The sequence below is a fragment of the Arvicanthis niloticus genome, chromosome 8, assembly GCF_011762505.2.
Source record: "Arvicanthis niloticus isolate mArvNil1 chromosome 8, mArvNil1.pat.X, whole genome shotgun sequence".
NCBI lineage: Eukaryota > Metazoa > Chordata > Mammalia > Rodentia > Muridae > Arvicanthis > Arvicanthis niloticus.
This window is the reverse complement of record NC_047665.1, coordinates 7,161,111-7,182,078: the sequence shown is the minus strand read 5'-3', so window position 1 is coordinate 7,182,078 and position 20,968 is coordinate 7,161,111. Positions and strand designations below refer to the sequence as shown.

The 20,968-nt window shown below is 45.1% G+C and overlaps 1 protein-coding gene across 4 annotated transcripts in view; it reads right to left on the bottom strand.

Annotated features, from left to right (window-relative positions):
- Trpc7 (transient receptor potential cation channel subfamily C member 7) overlaps positions 1-18,804 on the bottom strand; it is a 118,720-nt gene extending 99,916 nt beyond the window's left edge. For 2 of the 4 annotated variants that reach the window (XM_034511109.2, XM_076938926.1), the window contains exons 1-2: positions 18,421-18,802; positions 10,230-11,007 (exon numbers count right to left, since the gene is read on the bottom strand). In XM_034511109.2, the coding sequence (XP_034367000.2) occupies positions 10,230-11,007; positions 18,421-18,719 (1,077 nt within the window). In that variant the 5' untranslated portion in view covers positions 18,720-18,802. Of the gene's footprint in view, positions 1-10,229; positions 11,008-18,420 lie in introns of all 4 variants that reach the window. The other 2 variants (XM_076938925.1, XM_076938927.1) reach the window with 2 other exon arrangements.
- Between the last annotated feature and the right edge of the window lie 2,164 nt (positions 18,805-20,968).

Below are 20,968 nucleotides of genomic sequence, written 5' to 3'. Positions count from 1 at the left end.
TCAGAGTGAGGAGAGTGAGATGCTGAGCTAGGAAAGGACTCAGCCAGGTCACGTGATGTTCCTCTCCTAGAGTTGTCTTCCCTGTTTACACCTTACCCTTACAACTGTCCTGAAGACTCTTTTATGACACAATATCACTTGTGACATGTGACATAGCTTGGGAGAGTTTGTCCACACCCTTTAATTCCCTGGAGTAATGTCGAGAGCACAGCTGCCACACGAACACTTGGCCAAGCTTGTACTGCATATGTGAGGGAAGAGCAGCCCCAACACTGCTTCAAGTCTGATTTGCGAATTTGTCTGCATAGGGGAGATACTATTTAAAGATCAGTTCTGGCTCCTGATGTTTTCAGCCTAATTTGAATTTTTTCTATTCTTGCACATTTTCTGGAGCTCTTTCCATGTTTATGTTAAAGCGTCTGTTTTAAGCCCATAAAACATCGAGTTTCTAATGTGCCGTGCCAAAGTGTTGAGTGGACTCTCTGAAGAATGAGCTTAAAACACAATAATCACCTGACAAGAGACACTATTCCCAGAAAGACTTAGTCTAGCAGTCTTAAGTGTGATGGGAAAAAGGCCCAAACTCCCATTGCTACACGGTATGCAGGGAAGCTGTAGGGCCCTCTTAACAGGCAAGCAGCAAACCCCATCATGAAGAAGGCTGGTGGCCATAAGCTGATAAGCCCAAGAAGGGACTGCAGGCTCCCACCTGTCAGGTTCAAGCAAGTGCTTTGAGTAAAAGGGAGAGGGAGGTGGAGAAAAGGGGGGAAGGAGGAAGGAAGAAAGAGAGGAAGAGAGTGGGCAACAGGGAGGCTCTTCAAACCATTTGTTATTCCTGATTAGCAGTCTTTCTCAGGAGCCTGGGAAGCAGCTGACTATTGTTAATTTCATAATGTGTTGATAAGGGGGTGGAAAGATCAGGGTGATGTGGTACATGGTGATACCACCCAGCATTCAAACAGCCCTTTTCTGTTTAGACCTCTATGATTCTTGGATCATTGTCCTTTTAGGGGAATATAAATGCTGTCAGATTTTTATCAGTTTTCTGCATCTTCTGTCACTGCCTCTACTATGACTCTATGACTGGAGCTTGTGGCCCCTCCGCCTAACCTCTTGGCCAGTAGCAGTGGTGAAGAGAGTGAAGATGAGGCACTGCATCTGCAGTGAGGAGAGTACAGATGAGGCATTGCATCTGCAGTGGAGAGGAGAGTACAGATGAGGCACTGCATCGGCAATGAGGAGAGTACAGATGAGGCACTGCATCGGCAATGAGGAGAGTGCAGATGGAGGCACTGCATCTGCAGTGAGGAGAGTACAGATGAGGCACTGCATCTGCAATGAGGAGAGTACAGATGGAGGCACTGCATCTGCAGTGAGGAGGAGAGTGCAGATGGAGGCACTGCATCTGCAGTGGAGAGGAGAGTACAGATGAGGCACTGCATCTGCAGTGGGTAGGTGAGTGCAGACAGGCACTGCATCAATACTGTACTCAGTAAATGGAAAAGTGCACTCCCTCCCTTTGCCCAGGCTTTGCAAGGAGCCTCTGCTAGGATTTCGAGGAGCACTTATTTTAGGGTACCTTGTCTCTGTACTGTGTTTGAGTGCTTGACATGTACCTTGGGTACTAATCACACAGTTTGTAAGTGAAAAGGAGAAAAAAGAAAGAAAGGCGTTTAGTTCATGAGTGTTAAAGAGATTTCTGGCTCATTCCATCTGAGTGAAAGAGCTTTTGTTTTTCAGTCAACTACAGTTCTGATTGCTTGATTGGCATCAAGTGGACTCTTGTTCCCAGGGGCTGCAGTGGCATTGACTGACTTTGAGACATGGACTACACAAGAACATGGCTTCTTAGCTGGATATAGTCCAAAATCCAAAAATCACAATAATACTGAATTGAATACTGAAAACAAACCTAAAGAAAATGTACTGTTTAAAACTTGTCTCTGGGATCTTCCTACTGGAGTTAGGTAAACAGATGCATATTTCTCCCCCCACCACCTTGTACTGATACTTTCTCAGGTGCCTCTCTCTCTGACACTTGAGCCTGCCTCAGTCCCTACTGGACTGTTGCAGACTTGATTTTATTGGAGGTGATCACGAAGCTTTCTAGAAATGATGTCTATTGAGTGACGGCCTAACAGGAAGGGATGAATACCAAAGTTATGGCACTCAGAGAAAAAGGCAGCATTGCACATTGTTTATTCATTCCTATCACAATTGAACAAGACAAACGTATGCAAACTAGCTCCATCACCACTACCACCATCACCATCATCACCACCATCACCATCATCACCACCACCACCATCATCATGACCACCATCACCACCACCAACCATCACCACCACCATCACCACTAGCACCATCACCACCACCACCACCACCACCATCACCACCACCACCACCATCACCACCATCATCACCACCATCACCACCATCATCACTACCATCACCACCACCACCACCACCACCACCACCACCACCACCACCACTACCACTACCACCATCATCATCACCACTAGCACCAGCACCACTGGATCTCCCAACTTGGTAATTGGTCAGAACCCAAATTCCTAGGAGTGAAACTGTGGGTGGATGGATGGAATTCCCCCACCTAGGGGGGATACTGTCCTAGGAAACCCAGCAGCAGAAGCACTCACTATCCGTATAAAAGGTAGCTTGGTTGGACTGAAGACTTACACATGACCAATGGGTCTATGAAATTATGAAGGAGAGGAGAGAGTTCGTAGGGCTTTGGGGGAGGGGAAAGACATCTTTTCAAGCAGCACTACACCTTCCAGCTATTTCAAAGCCAAGGGTTTACAAAAGCTCCGCAGACACATTTGACAGAGTTTAGGTCTCAGACTGTGTTACCCTGAAGTAGTCACAATCAGGAAGGTTTCTCTTTCACGGTACCCTGCCTGTTTATGTTGAGAGCTGGTTATAAAAGAAATTTCTGACTGACGTCCCCTGCCTCAGAGCCAGAAGAGTCTTCCATGGCCCTGGTTTCAGCTAAGCACTACCTTCTGATAGAAATTCTTCAAGCACGCGCCATCTCCCAACAGAGTCAGCTGCCCCAACAAGTCAACCCTAACAAAACTTCACGTTAGGGTTTGGGATGCTTCTTTTCACGACTCTTGGAAGAATGCCCATGTCTGCCACCAGACAACACCATGGCTTAATCTCTGCCCCCAGCCTACAGCCTGTACATCAGACTCCAGCATCAGATGCTGAGGTTTCAAAGAGTTCAGTGGCTACAGGTCTTCAGTGAGGATGGCTCCTGCCTCTTCCCCACCCAGCAGTACACTTTTATGTTCAGTGTAAACATGAATCCACTGCTACTCAAACACGCATCTCCATGCTGATAGTCTGTGCAGCAAGATGATCAATATGATCAATTTGCACAGCCTTGTGACCTTTTCTTCGCAGAGAAAAGTGTGCATCCATTTGATTTAATTTGTGATACTTCTCACTGGCTAATTTCCTTGAACAACCGTCGACATTTTCTTTAGATCTCTATTTCAGACTGACAAACTTCTGTGGGAAACGATTTTTCATGTGGTTGGTGTGTGTGTGTGTGTGTGTGTGTGTGGTATGTGGTATGTATGGTATGTGGTGTGTGTGTGGTGCTGTGGTGTGTGTGTGTGTGTGGTATGTGGTATGTGTGGTATGTGGTGTGTGTGTGTGTGGTGCTGTGGTGTGTGTGTGGTATGTGGTATGTGTGGTATGTGGTGTGTGTGTGTGTGTGTGTGTGTGTGTGTGTATAATGAAGACTCTTCATGGAGTCATGGAGATAGTTTTCAGGCAAACCGAATGCTCTCAATCTTGACCTTCCTGGTACATAAGAATTCAAGAAGCCCATTTGCTTGAACCACTGTGTGTTTGGTCAGGGTGCTGCCTGCCCTCTTCTTTGCTGTCTCTTTCCAGCCCACATAATTTCTTTTCACAGTCATATTTTATCAGCACTCTTAGATTATCTGATTTCAATGGTCTGCAGTTTTTCCAATTGAAAATAACCCCTCGTCTCATTTCTAATCATGGAGCTCACATGTACAGCCTCGATTTTTTTTTTCTTGTTTTGTGAACATCTGCCAAGGGCGTGGGAAACATAGCTAGAATGGAGGAGGCCCTCTAAGAAGAGGAGGTGCTGAAATGTGAGGTGCGTTCATGGGAGGGGAAAGCTGTGGTGTTGACCCAGTAAGAAACCAGAAGGGAGTCTCCATCAGCGGTGCCTGTTGTGTGTGAGGCTCGCTGCACATTCTTTATGTTCTTACATACTCCATCTCACTGAACCGCCTTGACCCTGAGAACTTATCAGGGATACATTTCCTCAGCTTGCTTGCTTGAGGGCACATCTGTTGAGCAACTGATGGGTGTCAAGATTTTCTGGAGATTACATGGGGTGCGGGGTATAACGCTCTTGCAGACTGATGATCATGAAGTAGACATCTCAGAGCCAGAGGAACTGTTTAGTTGGGGAAATAAGCATCCACTGGACAAATTACAAGGGTCCAGTCATTCCTGCCCGCCCTCAAGTTTTCAATAAGAAAAGGCAATTTTGGGGAATGTTGACAATTGCATGGTTAATAGAAGATGAAATTTAGGTCATTCTGACTTCAGGTTCTTACTCTGCACTGACGAAGTGAAGCATGGCAGTTCCCTTCCCGCTCCCTCCTGAGAGTGGTGACTTCCTTAGTTCTCCTTAGATCACCGAACCTACACTCTCTCCTGTACACTGACGCTCTGACAGCACAAACCTAGAAGAGCAGCAGCTTCTAATTTTAGGTGCCATTTGTGATCCAGTGAGTGAACAGTTGTCATTAAAGACATGCTGATTGGCTGACTTCCTGTGACGTCACCAAACTAGCGCATGCTCCCAGACGCTCAGAGAGTAAAATGGAGGAAGACAGTGACCTAAGGCGGAGTTATCTTTTTTCTTATTTCCCACAATAGGCCAGCCCCCAGATCTTGCTTTAAGGACAGGGACCTACGAGCACTCCACCAGAGAGGACTGCCAACAGATAAGCATATTCAGACGGCATCATCCCAGCCTATTCTGGTTCTATACTTGTAGCACACAGGAGGACCACATCTGCCTGTGTTTAGGGTGTGGCGCGCTCATCAGCACACTGATGGACCCACCATAGATCTAACTGTACTCCGCTCAGGCTGTGCATCCTCAGATGTTCTTGCATAGGACTAGCTTTGGATCCCCAGGGATATCGGTGACGACATTAAACAAGTACTTTGAGAACTTTTTTTTTTTTTTTGCCGGATTCTCTTCCACACATACCCCACCCGCAAAAAACACCTTCCTTTTAACACCGGCACCCTCCACAGCTTCAAAACATGTTTTCCCAGTGGAAAGCGGAGCAGTCTACGGTTTCCTGCATATTAAACAGACATCTGTTTATACTACCAGCCAGCCTCAAGGAAATTCTGTTTTCCTAGGGTGTTGGTTTATATGATTTAGAAATCCAATGCATCTGAGAAATTGATTCAAACACTGGAGGCTAACTCAGCTTTTCTCACTGCCTCTGGCTCAGGCTGGGCCTTTACTCACTTCCTGGCTTTTTGGCTCCAGTTAGCCACAAGTCAGATGTCCTCTGGGTTCTCAGCCTCAGGAAACAAAGAGGCCTCCACCCTCCTCCTCCTCCTCCTCCTCCTCCTCCTCCTCCTCCTCCTCCTCCTCCTCCTCCTCCTCCTCCTCCTCCTCCACCTTCTCCTCCTGGTCCCCCCTCGGAAGTTTTCCAGCAGATTCCAGACTATCATCTCATCATCTTTACCTTCCACAATGGACTTGCCCTGCATCACGGCAGGTGGCAAATCGGTCCGATTTATCATTATTTGCATTTTTAATTTGAGGTATTTTAGGCCCAGAGAGTTGTTTTTAAATGGGTCTCAGACCGACAGCACAAACTTCGATACATAATTCATCATCTGCTTTTTCATAATCCGGGTGGCTAAGGATCCACGGATGCACAGAAAGGTCATTAACGCTCTAGACAAAGATGAAGTTACAGTTTGCTCTTGCCTCCTACTCTCCCCTTCTGAGCTCCAGGCAGCAAAGCACAGGATGCTTCCGAGCTGGCACTGTACCAACAGGAAAAGTCTCCTCAGTGGTGCCTTACCCATCTTCAGAATAGCAAAATCTTAGGCAACAGATACACGGACAGGCGTCTTCCTTCCCTGACAGGCACATAGATGCTCCTAAGTGGTAGCATAACATGAAGGAGCGTGACAGATTTCGGGGTCCCAAACGGCCTCCCTTCAGTTCTCCATCAGGCAACACTGTCTCCAAGCCCCACAGTAAGTAAAGCCAGGAAAACACACACATGGGCACACACACACATTTTGTCTTCCATACACCACACAAAGTAACATATAATCAGTCCCCCATTATTTAGTGTATGGACTTCATTCCTCCACTGAACTGGCTGGTTAGTTTTTATCAACAGGAGACAAATGGGAAAAGCTGGGAAAATGGAAACCTCAGCTGAAGAATTGTGTCCTTGAGCTTGGCATGTCTGGAGGGCATTTACTAGATTAATGATTGGTGTGGGAAGGTGCAGCCCACTGTGAGTGGCATCATCCATTCTGGGCTGTATAAGAAAGGCAGCTAAGCAAGCCACGGAGAGCAAGCCAGAAGCAGCATTCCCCTGTGGTCTCTGCTTCTGTTACTGACCCAGGTTCCTGCCTGGAGTTCCTGACTTAGCTTCCCCTCAGAGATAGACTGTGATCAGTCAGGGGCACAAGCCCTTTTGACTCCAGCCTTTTTATCCTAAGATTGCTTTTGGTCATAATGTTTATCTCAGGAACAGAAAGTAAACCAGAATAACCACCAAGATGATTATTTTAGAATTCTCTCAAATGACGCACATCAAATGCCTCCATTCAGTAAACGCACATGTATGAAGAGGTTAACACACACCAAGGAACGCTTGTCTCGGCAGCTGCAAGGATTTCCCTTTGGGGAATGTCTTCGTTCAAGTATTTCCAGAACGCCCACTGATTTACTAGGTTCCATCTGAAGCACCAGGGAGGCTCTAGAGACCACATCAAATTTTAATACCTTCCTAGACCCAAGACAATTAGACCTAAGACAATCCTTGAGTGGCTATATAATTTCCTCACCAAAATAATGGCTTGCATCTGACTTCAGCTACAATTTACCTGAGACCTTGACATTGGTTATACTTCTTATTAATGGCTATACTTGATTCTGCTAATAAATTATGATGACTCCAAAAACAACAGCCCAGGCAACTGGATTCAGGCCTATTATATATAATGTTTTCTGCCCAGGAATAGTCACCCTAGAATGTTTGAAAGGACACGAAGGGTGACGACATCTGATGTATTTTCAGAGATCCTTTGGTATCTCTATGTAATTGACAGCTTAATGTGGCTACCTAAATAGCAACGTGTAGTCCCTTGAAAACAGAACAGCCTCATCAAGTGCTTTGCAGAATGTGTCCATGTTTTCTCTTGTTGCAATCTGACTTCCTGCAAAGCTGCTCTCGGAGATCCACAACACTGGGATGCACAAGCAGAGATCCTTGAATGAGTAGGCATTTCTAAAGGATCAGATGGGCTGGTTTATAGTGAACCATATTTTAATCCACATTCCGAAAATATTTCAGCTCCCTAGGAAGGTGTTAATAGCCACCAGACGTCCTTAGCTAGTTTTCACTCTGAGCAAATCAGTGTTTTGTAGGAAATATTTCTCACCACATGTGTAGCCTTCTTAATTGTCCACAATTTTCATAGTTTACTTTTGAATTCAAATATTATCCTTGCTTTCCAAAGATGCTTTCAGAAGCCTTCCGGATTTAGAGATGGTGTATACTGAAGTAGGACAGACCTTCAGGTTTTACTAATGGAAACCAATGCCTCAGAGGGATTTCCAAATGTCAGTCAGCATTGTTTTATTTAGGCTGGCTCACTTTCAGGCGGGAGAAAAGCAGAGAACCACGGAATCATCCAGATAACCAGATCCAATAACATTTTCTTTCTTTCTTTCTTTCTTTCTTTCTTTCTTTCTTTCTTCCTTCCTTCCTTCCTTCCTTCCTTCCTTCCTTCCTTTCTCTCTTTTTTGCCTGCTCTCCCCCACTTCGTCCAGAATTACTGTCTGAATGAACTCGCTTAGCCATTCCTGCCACACAGCCTGTACAGCGTCCACCTGAACACTGGGCAATAAGCAGGGCTCCACTACTGTTGGCTGGGCCGCCGTCCTTAGCCTCAGGAGACAAGGTTACTAGACAGACAAGCAAAGAAGCAACAGCTGTTTCCTGGGAGCTCCTGTGGGCTGTTTTGCACCTCTGCCTAAATGAGGCCAGGAACAATACAGGGATCCAGGGAGTAGCTCAGGTTCAGTGGGCAGGGCTGAGTTGGAGCAGGCGGAATAAAATAATTATAATTACAGGTCTCCTTTCTCAGAGCCTGTGGCCTTGCACCCTCCTGTTAGCCGAGCTCAACTACCCCTGGCTTGTAGGGCAAGTTTCTCCCAGGAGACAGGCATCTTTGGTCTCAGATTACATAACCAAATTACCTCTGTATCTAGGCCCAGCTTGCATCCCCAAATTCATCTTACTTTCCTGTCAAACAAATTTCCACATCTCCGTCATCACCGTAGTCCCTTAACCACAAATTTTTAGCGGACCTTCATTTCCTACAGGCAAAGTGCTCAGACAGGTGAGCAGGGTCCTCTGGGCGCTGCTCCCCACTCCCTCACCCCAACATCCCAGGAAGCCATGTTGGAGTCACGCAGAGCTGCTTCTTTGTCCCTTCCCTACCTTGGGCTGTTGTTGATCTCCACCTGTCTCATCTGGGGCCTTGAATCCTGCCCAAACAGCCTGGCCAAAAAAGCCTCCTTGCTGTGAGGCAGCACTCACTGTTGACCACCTTAACTGTACCCCGTGCAGGGACACGTCTTACACAGACATCTTGTCTGGACAATGAGTTATACACTTGTAGGTAACATCTCATCACCAGCTCTGTGTGAGACACCATCTCGTATTTCCATGGCATCCAGCGCACAGCAGTTTCTTAGCCAGTGTCAGGATGAGAAATGCCTGAGTCTAGCTGTGGTTTCTACTCCCCTGACCACACCGCCGGCCACACCCCCTTCACCATTTTCATAAAGGAAGTCAAACTGGGAAGCTGAGCACTGGGAACCTGGAGGGATTAATCATGGACTCTGGGGTCCAGCTGCTTCCTTAGCTGTGTGCTTTGGGCTCTGTGCTATCATGCAAAATGGGGGGTGTTGTACCCTTGACACGGTTGTGGAGGTTAAATAAGATCTCACAGGTGAGTAATTGGCACGCGGCAAGTACCTAATCAATGTTTGCTCTCCTTAATAAGCATCCTGTCAAGAGAGAGTCATTCTTACACCTGGGCCCAGTCTTCTCTTTCAGAGCAAATGTCAGTTGACAGAGAAAGCAAAAAGTAGTCTCCAGGAATAGCCCTTGGGGGCGGGTCTCTAATCTTTGGAGCTGGCCTGGTAGGTCGAGGTATTCTCAAGGTGGCTGGATTCTAGGAAACCCTGAGGCTTGTTCACTGGAGTGGCAAAGTCAGACTTTATTTAAGAAGAGTTTGATTTGCTCGTTTGTGAGCCTCTGCCACAGCCAACTGATAGGACAATAGCAACAGGTCACTGGGTCTAAGAAAGACTGGCTCTGCCTTGAATGGGACACCTAGTCCCTAGAGAAACTGAGGCAGGAGAATTAGAAGTTTGAGCCAAGCTTGGTATACATAGCAAGATCCTATGTCAAATTATTTTTTTAAAAAGCCAAACTTTTTTTCATGGTCATTCTGAAGCCGACTGCACGACCAGCAATCCAGAATGTGAATGTGGCAATCAGAGTCACACAATGGAAGCAGTAGCACTAACCTAAGTCCCAGGCCAGAAGTAACCTCAGATTGCTGGGTATTGGAACTTTTAGAGTTTCTAGGGTGGCCAGAGCTGTGTCTGATAGCTTGTCTCTCTCTTCTGCTTCTTCCTTCGCTAACCTTATGTAGTTTAAAACACCCCTGTTTTAGGCTACTTTCCCCAGACCTACACCCAACAAAATAACCCTATCCTCTCTTCCCCTACGGTGAACCCCAAAGACAAGAGCCCAAAATCTTTCACTCTGCCTTTGATAGGCGCACAACCCATTTCGCTCTTAGGTACAGGCAGAAGGGGCCCCTGGGCCACCTGCCCCGCAGGATGGAGAGTAGAGGGTTACCTTAAATTCAGTCTCAATGTTGGCCAGTCTGGCTAACTCATTGCTTAGCTCCAGCGCAGTGAGGACAGGGTCTTCACTGGACAGGGACAGGTAGGCGGCACTGGCCAGTCCTTTGTAGGCATTCATCCGCGAGCGCGAGTGACTGAAGGAGTCCTTGCGCTGCTTCTCCGTGCACTCATTGCACTTGCAGAAGTAGTCATGGGGCCGCTCAATGCGCGCGCCCTTGAGCAGCAGGATGTGCACTATCTCATACTCCTGGCAGTGGGCTGCCAGGATGATGGGTGTGATGTCGTGGGAGAAGCGCGTGCCATCCTCGTCGTAGGCATAGAAGTCATCATCCCGTAGCTCCTGCTCCAGCGGGCTGAGCGTCAGGCGCTGGCCCTGTGCGAAGGCCGGATGGCTGAGGATGGCCTCCACAATGCGCACATAGCCCTTGCTGATGGCCAGCAACAGCGCGTCGCCCACCCGCGCCAAGTTCTCCTTCTTCAACAGCAGTTCAGTGACTTCCAGGTGCTCGTTGCCCACGGCCAGCTGCAGCGCGTTCTGCCCCATGTAGTCCACACAGTTGAAATTAAGGGTCTTGGACTCCTCCAGCATTTTCCTAACCACTGGTATGTTGCCATACTCAGCCGAGTCCAGGAAGCGCTCTTCCTCAGGGGTCAGGCTGGTGCCCTTCTCGTTGAACATGTAGGCAGGACCCCGGATGGCCTGGCGGCGCCCCTTCTCCCTCAAGGTGGTGTGCCGGCGCTGCATGTTTTTGAAGGTGCTGCTCCCCAACCTGAAGGACAATGGCAAAGATGCTTGGTTACTTTTCTGGGGCCTAGGGACTGTTCAGAAGGACAAAGAAAATCTGATATATAAGAATATTGGGACTGGGATTCTGCTAGAACATTGTCAAGGCTAGCTGGACCGCCTGAGGTACTGTTTTTGTTTGTTTTGCTGTTACTATTTTTTCCAATCGGAAGAATGCTGACTTACTGTCCACTGTCCCTGAGGTTGGAGGGATGGGGGCAGAGCCGAAAAGCAGCCTGAAGTGTCCTGTGACAGTGGAGGGTACCGGGTGGGGATGCGGGAAAACAGGCAAGGGTGTCCATTTCACTCCCTTCTGTGTAAGACTGAGCAGATCCCCCAACCTCTCTGCATTCTTACTTTCTTAGCCCTACAAGGAAGTGCAGCGTTTTTGTTTTGTTTTGTTTATTTATGTGGGGTGTGTGTGTGTGTGTGTGTGTGTGCCACAGTGTGGGTTCAAGGGACAGGGAGAGCCTAGAGCTATTCAATGCTGGTTTCATCTCTTCCTTCCTAACCATTGTTTCCCCCAGTCTCCATGGACAGTACAGTAGAACCTTTGGTTCCCACATCTCACCCTCTACTGAGTTCTGACACTCTGGTCCAGCTGCACTAGGCTGCAAGCATGGCCACACAGTTGGTTCCTACAGTTGGTGACATTCTCTATGTGGGTCACATCCCCTGGGCCTCAGGCAAATCAGGCACCTACTCAAGTCAAAATGTGTCCAGGAACAGGACTGGAGAAATGCCTCTTAGGGAGGACAGGGATTGACCTCCTGGGGGACTCAGCCTCAGTTCCCTGTAATTAGATCCAGTTAAGCCTGGATTGGGTCTTCCCAGTAGAAGAAATAGCCCAGCTTACTTACACGCTGTGCTCACTTCTAAGGTGTTCCTTTGTGGCACACAGTAGAAGTTAATACTGATCTACTAACCGCAGCAGTTAGCATTTACTGAGACCCTGTCGTGTCACTCCCAGGTGCAGTGCTAAGAGCCCTGTTCACCAGCTTGTGCAGTTCCTCTGTCAAGCCAACAGAAAAGGTATCTTACCTTCACCTGTGCCAATAGAAGAGCACTTGGTCATCAGTCCTTGAAAGCCACATGGCACTGGCAGTCTTGAGGCTTCTTGGCTTTGCCAAGTCACCTAAGAGTTTGCCAAGGGTTTGTTGTTGTTGTTTGTCCTTATGTTTTTCTTTAATTTGTATCTATTTATGTGTATTTGTATGTGCACGAGAGAGCACATGTAGAGGTCAGAGGGTAACGGGAAGGATTTGGTTTTTCTCCCCCCACCATGTGGGTCCCACACACTAAGCCCTCAAGTTGTCCTGCTTGTTGATAAGAGGCTTAATGGCTGAGCCATCTCACTGACCCTTGACCAAAACTTCAGATGTCAGACAACAAAGAGGCAGCCATAATGTAATTTGAGCTCATATTAGACCAGCCTTGGGACCTTGTGGGTACTTAGTTTCTTGGCCCCAGATTACAGCTGTGAAAGAGAGGGGCTAGACCAGATGTACCCCAGGCCACCACCAACTTGGACATCTTAGATTTTTCTGTTCCCCCCCAGTTGTTCCTACCTGAATTTCCTTTTCTTGTCATCTCTCATCCACGCTGTCTGAATGATTCAGGGTGGCATAACCTTAACCCAGAGAGCATCTGCTTCACAGTAAGAAGTGAGAAGCTCATTCTAAGTCTTTCCCATTGTCCCAGAGGAACTTACTGATCCTGATTGTGTCTGCGGCATGCAGAATGCCTGGTACCTCACTCAAATTGACTGAAGGAATAAACTGCACCAATAATCCACGTTAGAGCTTTCACGTCAAACCTGGTGTTTTGTGATTGTGTAGACTTTGGAATTCTGAACTCATGTTTTCATGCTCAGCTAGCCTTTGACCCGATCCAGCTCCTTAGGGGGCCAGTCTCTGCCATAGATCATTGGAGGTCAGAGCTGGTTACTCTAAATCCTGCCTGGAGCTGAGTCACACTTCCCTTGGGAAAGCCTCCTTTGGCAAAGTGGAGCAGCTCCGTCATCTGCAAAAACATCTAAAAGCAGGAGTCCTGGGAATCCCCTCCAAGCCAGCTCCAGGTGATAATCCTGACAGTGAACCCTGCTGAGGTAGGAAGAGAATCCAAACCTCTGCCTGTTCTAAAGTGCACCTCCAGAGAATATTGCAGGGGAGAGCAAGTGTGAGGTTCAAGTTTACAGCCTCTGAGCCCTTTCTCCCCAGAGGGTTGTCATTTCACAGAGGCAGGCTGCTTCCTCCTGCACAAGGAAGATCCTGGATGGGGGATCCCATGGCAGTGGTTCCACAATAAGGGAGACCCAAACACTGCAGGGTCATTAGTAGGCACTTCCGAATGGGGTGGAAGCCAGCCCCTCACTGGTCTCTTTCCCCCACCCTCATTCCAGAGCTTGTACAAACCTACTTTTCAGACCTGTCATCTGGGCACACAAAGACCAGAAATTGTAGAAATAGAAACTACAGAAGAATCATTTCCCTCATAGAATTACTCAGCCCGTTCTAAGATACATTGCCACCCCTCTCGGGAGCCTCTCTCTGGACTTAGCCATCACAACTCAACCCCGGGAAGAGCAGCTTCCCTCAAGAGCATGAAAGCTGTGTGCCGAGTAGGGAGCAGCAGCTGCCTTCAGAGAAGCAAGCACCATTCTCTCCCCTTTCCATCACAAGGCTGTCTAAGAGGGACAGTGGTTCAGACTACAAGGTCAAGGGTACCAAGCTATTACATAGCAAGAAGCCTTGGGGAGTAAATTCAAAGGAAATAGCATAACCACTGAACCAAGTCAGAGCAGAGAACGCTTTGCCGGGAACACAGAAATACCCAATCTAAATTCAAACTCCACATGAATATCATAGACATCAAAGCCTGCAAAATGAAACAACACTCACATCATTTGTTAATTTTCCATATTACCCAAAGAAAAGAAAAAAAAATCAAATATTAGCATGTTCATCTTTTAAGTGAACAAACCAAAAAGTCTAAGTCTTAGGGCAGGGAGGAATGGTGTCATGTGATGTTTCTGTAATAATTATCCAGTGTCGGGGCAGAGGATGCATGTGCACATGTGTGGGACTTCATGGCTGTGATTTCTCAGAGGGGAACTGTCCTCACTGGCTGTACATTTTTCTGAGTGACCTTGAAGGCAGATGGAAGATGAAGTACACATGCCAGTCTTCAGAGTCTTTAAACTCTTAGCTCTGAAATACATTTGGATGCTCAAAAATGACCAGCTCTCCTCCTATTCTAGCTGAACTTGGAATTAAAATGAAATCGCATAAGGTTTCAGCTCATGTGTGGCTAGCAGTCTATAAAGTGGGGTGTGTCATCCAGTGGGGTTACTTCCCAGGAGGGCTACACAGCAGACCTAGAGAAGATTCAAACGCTCAAGTAGACCTTAAGCCTCCCTGAGGGATTCTTGTCAGATCCAACAACCCCCATCCCAGCATCCTTCTAATGACCTTTTTTAACATATGTACGCCAATGTGTATATTTTACTACCATGTCTTTACCATTTAATCACAAAATCACTCAGCCTGTGGTAGCTGGTGGTCGGGCTTATACCTGGGAACTCAGTGTGTTACCCTGCTGGACCCCATCCCAGCTGCAGGGCCAGTGAGGAGAAGCATCAGCCCTAAGTGCAACTGGCATTTGGTTATCTTTACCTCAGTATTTTCCTTTGCAATAAACTTTGAACACAGATGCCTTTTATCTCCATGTTATTGAGATGAGTGGTCAAACTCACCATCCGTGTCATCTAAGACACAGTGGTTTCATTCTCCAGAATGCATATGCTGACACTGGTGTCTCTGAGAAGCATTTCAGTGGAGGCAAAACCATCTGAGAGGGGGAGGGACTGGAAAACTCCCTCTCTGTTCCTTTGGATGCTATTTTTATCAAGCGTTTCTTACCAGCGCATCAGCGGGTCTGAAGCCAGATGTAAGTCATGAAAGCAACAATCTTGCACCCTAGGTCCAGCTGCATGTGTGGTGAGTTTGGAGTTAGGGTTCTGCTTAATTACCAGTGAAGAAAAGGTCACTTAAGAATCTCTTTTGAGAGATATGTTGTCTTCCCCCCCCCCCTTCTAAAATTGCAACATGCATCAAAGGTCTCTGTGGAGATCATCCAAGCCTGAAATCAATTCAGCCTGTAACATTCCCCAGCTGGACATAGAACCAAACAATCCAGAATTCAGATCAGGCGCCCATGAAAACCCAGCCCGGTTCTGTGCGTCATCTCCTGCAGGAACAGATTCTGAGTTTTAGTCCACAAAATGAGGAAAGAGCCGAGTGATCTGTCGTCTTCCCCAACACCCCAGTGACTTTGTCACTATCCACGGAAGATTAAGTAGCATTTCTACCAAGTGTCCCAGACAGTTTAGAGATAGTGATGACCAAAACCCAAAGCTCAGGGACACTTAAATACATCCTTGTTTTTGTTGGTTCAGATTGTGTTCTATGCTGATAGACTCGGGTATTGTTTCAAATGACTGTGATGACAGAGATGGTTGACACACAGGCATTTACTGTGTTCCAATTACCATGTTAAGTGCTTTATATAAATTACTGTTGTAAATTACCATATGATAAGCCTAACTATCTTTTCAAATTACTATTCAATTATATCAATTAATACGTATCACACATTAACCATGTGTCAGCCTTCAGTCTGAGCACTGACATTTTAAGTTAAAGAAAATACGACATTATGTAGGTGCTATTTTCATTCCCATTTAGCAGACAAAGAAATGGGACTCCAGTGCATTAGTCACATTTCCCAAGATACTAAGGCATGGTCAGGGCACCCTCTGGTAGACGCGTATTCTGCTGAATTTCAAAGCCTTGCATCTGGCTGGTGTGCTGTTGACATCCATCTTACTCTTGCCTGTTTCTATGTTTACTTAGTCCACAAACATCCCCACTAGAGTTCAGGATCCTTGTGGGCAAGGGGATCACTTGTTTATCCTGCATCCATACCCGGCATCCAGTGCTCTTGATGCTCAGGTTGTGGTCCACAGTCAAATAGATCAACTCTCAAATACTTGATCTGATTGGTCATTTTTTAATGATAAAACTCTGGTACTGATGGTTAGGGCTATCTACTTTCTTACAAGGAGACCCAGACAGCCCTGTAGCTATTATTTCTTGTTTCTGATTGACAACTTCAAAACTAAGGTATCAGTTCTGAAGTAAAATCAGCTCCAAGGGAATAGCTCTTCTGTAAGCGACACAGGGCTTTGGTAGAGGAAGCAGCTTTCAGTGTGCCAATCTGTTATGTCCCTGAAGGACTAGAAGAGAAAACTGAAACATTTCCATTTTTTTCATCATACTCATGAATTTTTGGTGGATTCCCAAAGGTATCCCACTTATTTCCGTGTTTTATCTTCCCAGCATGTTGAAGGTGAGGTGAAATAATGCAAACAAACTCATTTGCAGCTAGTAAATACTCCTGCACCATCAAATGTCACTAAAGTTATTGTTTGAATTGTGGATCTAAAGCATTCAGGTTTGGACCCAGTAAAAGGAAACAGATACCTGGTTAGCTACTCCACTGTGTGTGTAAGGTCCTGCAAGAGGAAACAGATACCTGGTTAGCTACTCCACTGTGTGTGTAAGGTCCTACAAGAGGAAACAGATACCTGGTTAGCTACTCCACTGTGTGTGTAAGGTCCTACAAGAGAAAACAGATACCTGGTTAGCTACTCCACTGTGTGTGTAAGGAAGGTCCTACAAGAATCAAGCAAACCACTCTGAGCTGTTCATGTTGCTTGTAGTAAGATATACTCTTCAGACAGTTCTGCTAAAGTGGGTGTGGTTCCATTTCATCTTGGAAATTATCATTTATTATTCCTCCATGTCATATGTGTCTATCAGTAATTCATTTCACACACACACACACACACACACACACACACACACACACACACCATCATCATCATCATCATCATCTAGGAAAGACGTTATTTTTAGTGTTTACAAATTGTTGTGTGGCTTAGTGATCCAAATTAACTAACACGTTGCCTGCTGTCTTTGTTTCTGATTTTTTAAATCATCACTTGCTTGCTTATTTAGACCACAGAAGATATAAAACCAGGTGTCTGTATCTCATATTTTATATATAGTTCCAGATAGAGCTTAAACTGCCAGCTCAAATAGTTATGTTAAAATTAGTCTTGGGATAAAATAACTGTGCACAATCCTGTGGGGTTCTTCTACCTCCGTGATGAGAGCCAGGAATGAACTGAAAGGGATCCCATGACCTGCTGAGTGCTTACCAGAGGGGATGATTGCTTGTCCTGGGCAACAGCTCCTGGTAGTTCTCATCCACATGAATTCCGCAATTAGCCACAGTGAGGCACCACACAGTTCTGGTTTTTTTTCTGGGTTAATTACTGCCTAAAGGAGTTGGCTAGTCTACTTACTTTCAAGCTGAAGAGCAAGCGTTTGGGGAAATCAGTATGAAATTCCGCTTGTGACACAGAAGCTTGGGGAGCTGCTGTCCGGTCTATCCCAGGGAGTAGATTTGTATGCCATCCATAATGGGTATTCTGGATTTTATGTGAATTCATTCATTCATTCATAAATTTGATGTGTGCCCAATGCTTTAGGAAGGGGACCCACCAGCAGGTGGCATTCTGAGGCAAAATTTTACTGAGTGAGATCAGATGGGGTCAATCATTATTGCCTTTTGCAAACCTATCCTGAATCCATTAAATGACATTTAATGGCACAGCCTCCTGGTTGTATCCACTCAGCCTTACATAAGTGAATTTACAAGTGAGAGACTCTGTCATCTGTATTGTCAAAGCTTATGTCCAAAGCCCTGCCAAGGTTTATATCTCTTTGATTAGCATATTTGTTATTTTAAAATGAATGGCTAAAGGAAACATACACCCAGGACCTTATTTTCAACAAGGAAAAAAAAAGGAAGAAAGAAAGAAAGAAAAAAAGAAAGAAAGAAAGCTGAAAAAAAATAGCCTTTTATCGCCACCTGTAGTTCTTTAATGGTGAATCTCTCATAATGTAGCTATGGTTCTCTTCCCAACTCCATATTTATATTAAAATCAAACCAGAGAAGCTCTCAGCAGTGCAGAAGCCGAGATAACACACATGCTCTCTTCTAGGGACAAAACTGTACTACTCCAGCATGAAATGCACAGGATACCAGGCTGAGTTTCCTGTGTCTACATGGCTTGTAAACTTAGACATTCAACAAAAGGGAGAAAATATCCTACCAACTCAGTAGATAAGATTTCAGAGCCAGACTTGAATCCCCAAATCTAAGCAGTGCCTGCGAAAGGGCTAATAAATAAAAGTTCAATTCCATATTTCTGGGATAAAGCAGTCTCTACTGGGAAAATCAATATAAACCAACCATCAAAGCCACTTACATCGAGAGTAGAATACGCAGGCTTGTCCCTCCTCTAGATGACCCGAATCCTGCGCGGAGTCGCAGGGATCTGGCTCCCCATGGGTGGCCGAGGAGGAGGTGCCGCTCTCCGTGGTGCTGAAGTCGAGATCTGCTCCAGAGAGCGGAGTTGCGATTGTATGGAGGTGCGCTCTGCTTTCCTTTGTGGGTAATGGTGAAAACTCGCCTTCTGTGGCCGACTTGCCTTCCTGTCCTTTTCCTAATCTGGGGAAAATTTCCCAGAGAATGTGAAGGAGAAGCATCCGTGTGTGAGACTGGCATGCAGCGTGATGATGGGCTAGTATAGTCCCCACCCCTCTTCCAGACGTAGCTTTGAAAGGGAGAGAACAACTCTGCTTTTCTACCAGAGCCCCTCAGGATTTCTTTCTGTTCCTCTTCCTAGAATAGTGCATAAAACACACACACACACACACAGAGAGAGAGAGAGAGAGAGAGAAAGAGAGAGAGAGAGAGAGAAACATACAAACACATTTGCATACACTCATACACACTCACATAGACACACACTCTCTCTCATACATGCAAACACACAACCTTCAATTATATAAAACAACATGAAGAGTCTTCATCAATTTAAACAAGTGAAAAATGGGGAATGGGCTGATTTCCTACTTGTTGGTTTGTAGGTGTTTGTGGGGAGGGACAAACAGTGGGGGGGAGGGACTAACCAGAAGATAGAGTGACAGTGTTAAGCTCCTTTTGTGATCCTAAAGCCACACCCACTTTCTCTTTTTCTAACTTGACCTTTGTTTTATGATCTGTTAGTATTGCTTAGGATCATCTGACTTTGATAGAAGAGACTTTATAATGATTAACTTTATATGTAACTTTTTACATTTTGAAAGGAAATTCCCTGTGTACAAATTCATGTCTCCAACAGCCCCCATTTTCCCCCAATCGGTATGTTATGGTATGGTGTATGAGTGTTAAACACTAAGGTATCTTGACAACATCATGAGAGAGAAGTATCCTTAGCTGAGACACTGCCTATATAAGAAAAGCCACGATGGTTTCCAGGATCTATTTGGGCTGCTGAATCAGAGCACTTATTCTCTGAAACCAACTCAAGAATCAATAGTAACTGACACCCTTTAAAAACTGTCTCCAATTGCAAGTGTAACACATGAGATTAAAAAGTTGGCTTCTAATGGATTTTGCACACTTCTATATGCAAATCAGGTGGCACCAACTCATCAATATGCTAGAAGCGTTTTCTTTGGAGATGTGTGGAGAAAGACCCTTGGATGTTAATTTACTTATTAACTATGTGACCTTGAAATTAATAAATAGTTAACTTTTCTGAATCTCAGCTCCTTCATATGCAAATGGTGGGCAATAGTGGGGCTCACGGTGCCCTTTATCAATTGTTATGGTGACAATTAACTGAAATATGCAAAGCTCCCAAGGGGGATGGCATTTCCTGCCAAATGTACATACATTTAAATATTTTCTCTCCCCCTTTTGTTCAAAAGAAGTTAGAGAGTTCCTTTAGTTAAAACCTTCTAAGAAGATTGATGACAAAATTAATTTTATTCCATAAGCCTCCACACAAGCTTTCCAATATTAAAATCATGTTTTGTCAAATAAAATACTTTCCCGAAAAGAAATTTTTCTTAAAATTAAAATTTTTTTCTCTTTAAAATATTTATGATTCTAAAGGATATAGGATTTTAATTTTTCATTAGACTCAAACAAATAGGCTTGCTCCCTTGAATAAAATGCTAATTTTATGAACTCTTTAGTATCACGGGAGCATAAAAGAATGTATAGGAAGCTAGCAGAAACATCTTCCACGGCCACAAAGTGAGACACTTCCCCGTTACTGAAAATATCCTGTGATTACATCCTCATCATCATAATTAGTGAATCAATATAGAACAAGACTTTCTTAATTATAAAACACTTTCTCAAGATGCTAAGTTATGACTCTAGCTGCTAGTGATAAACATGGTTGTATTTTAATAAATAGCCAATGGTATATTTTCATGAAACTTTGAGATAAACTGTCCTTGTTTCTATCCATAATAATCTCATTGAAAAACACATTAGATGAAATATATATATATATATGCATATATGTATATAAATGTATATATATATGTATATATATATATATGTGTGTGTATATATATATATATATCCATCTATGAAAGGAAGTAGAGGAGGAAGGGTGGAGAGAAGAGAGAGGGATGGACTGATTAGTTTACAGAAATCGTAGAAATATTAATTAACTGAAGAAAGGTCATTCATCCAGATGACCAGTAACCCAGTCTTCAGAGGCCTTCTTGTCAGAGTTCCTTACTGTTTACAGAGTATGTATTTTACATACATAAAGAGGTGTTTGTTCAATGAGCAGCTACTTACCACCTGGAAAATGTCACACACCTTTGAAAGCACAAGTTTTAGTAAACAGAACAGTGAAGTAATGGGTCTTTGCTATCCACACTTAAGATTGAGCCTGCTATCAGCTCTCGCACTGGAGTGTGTCTTGGGTCCTGCATAAGTTCTTT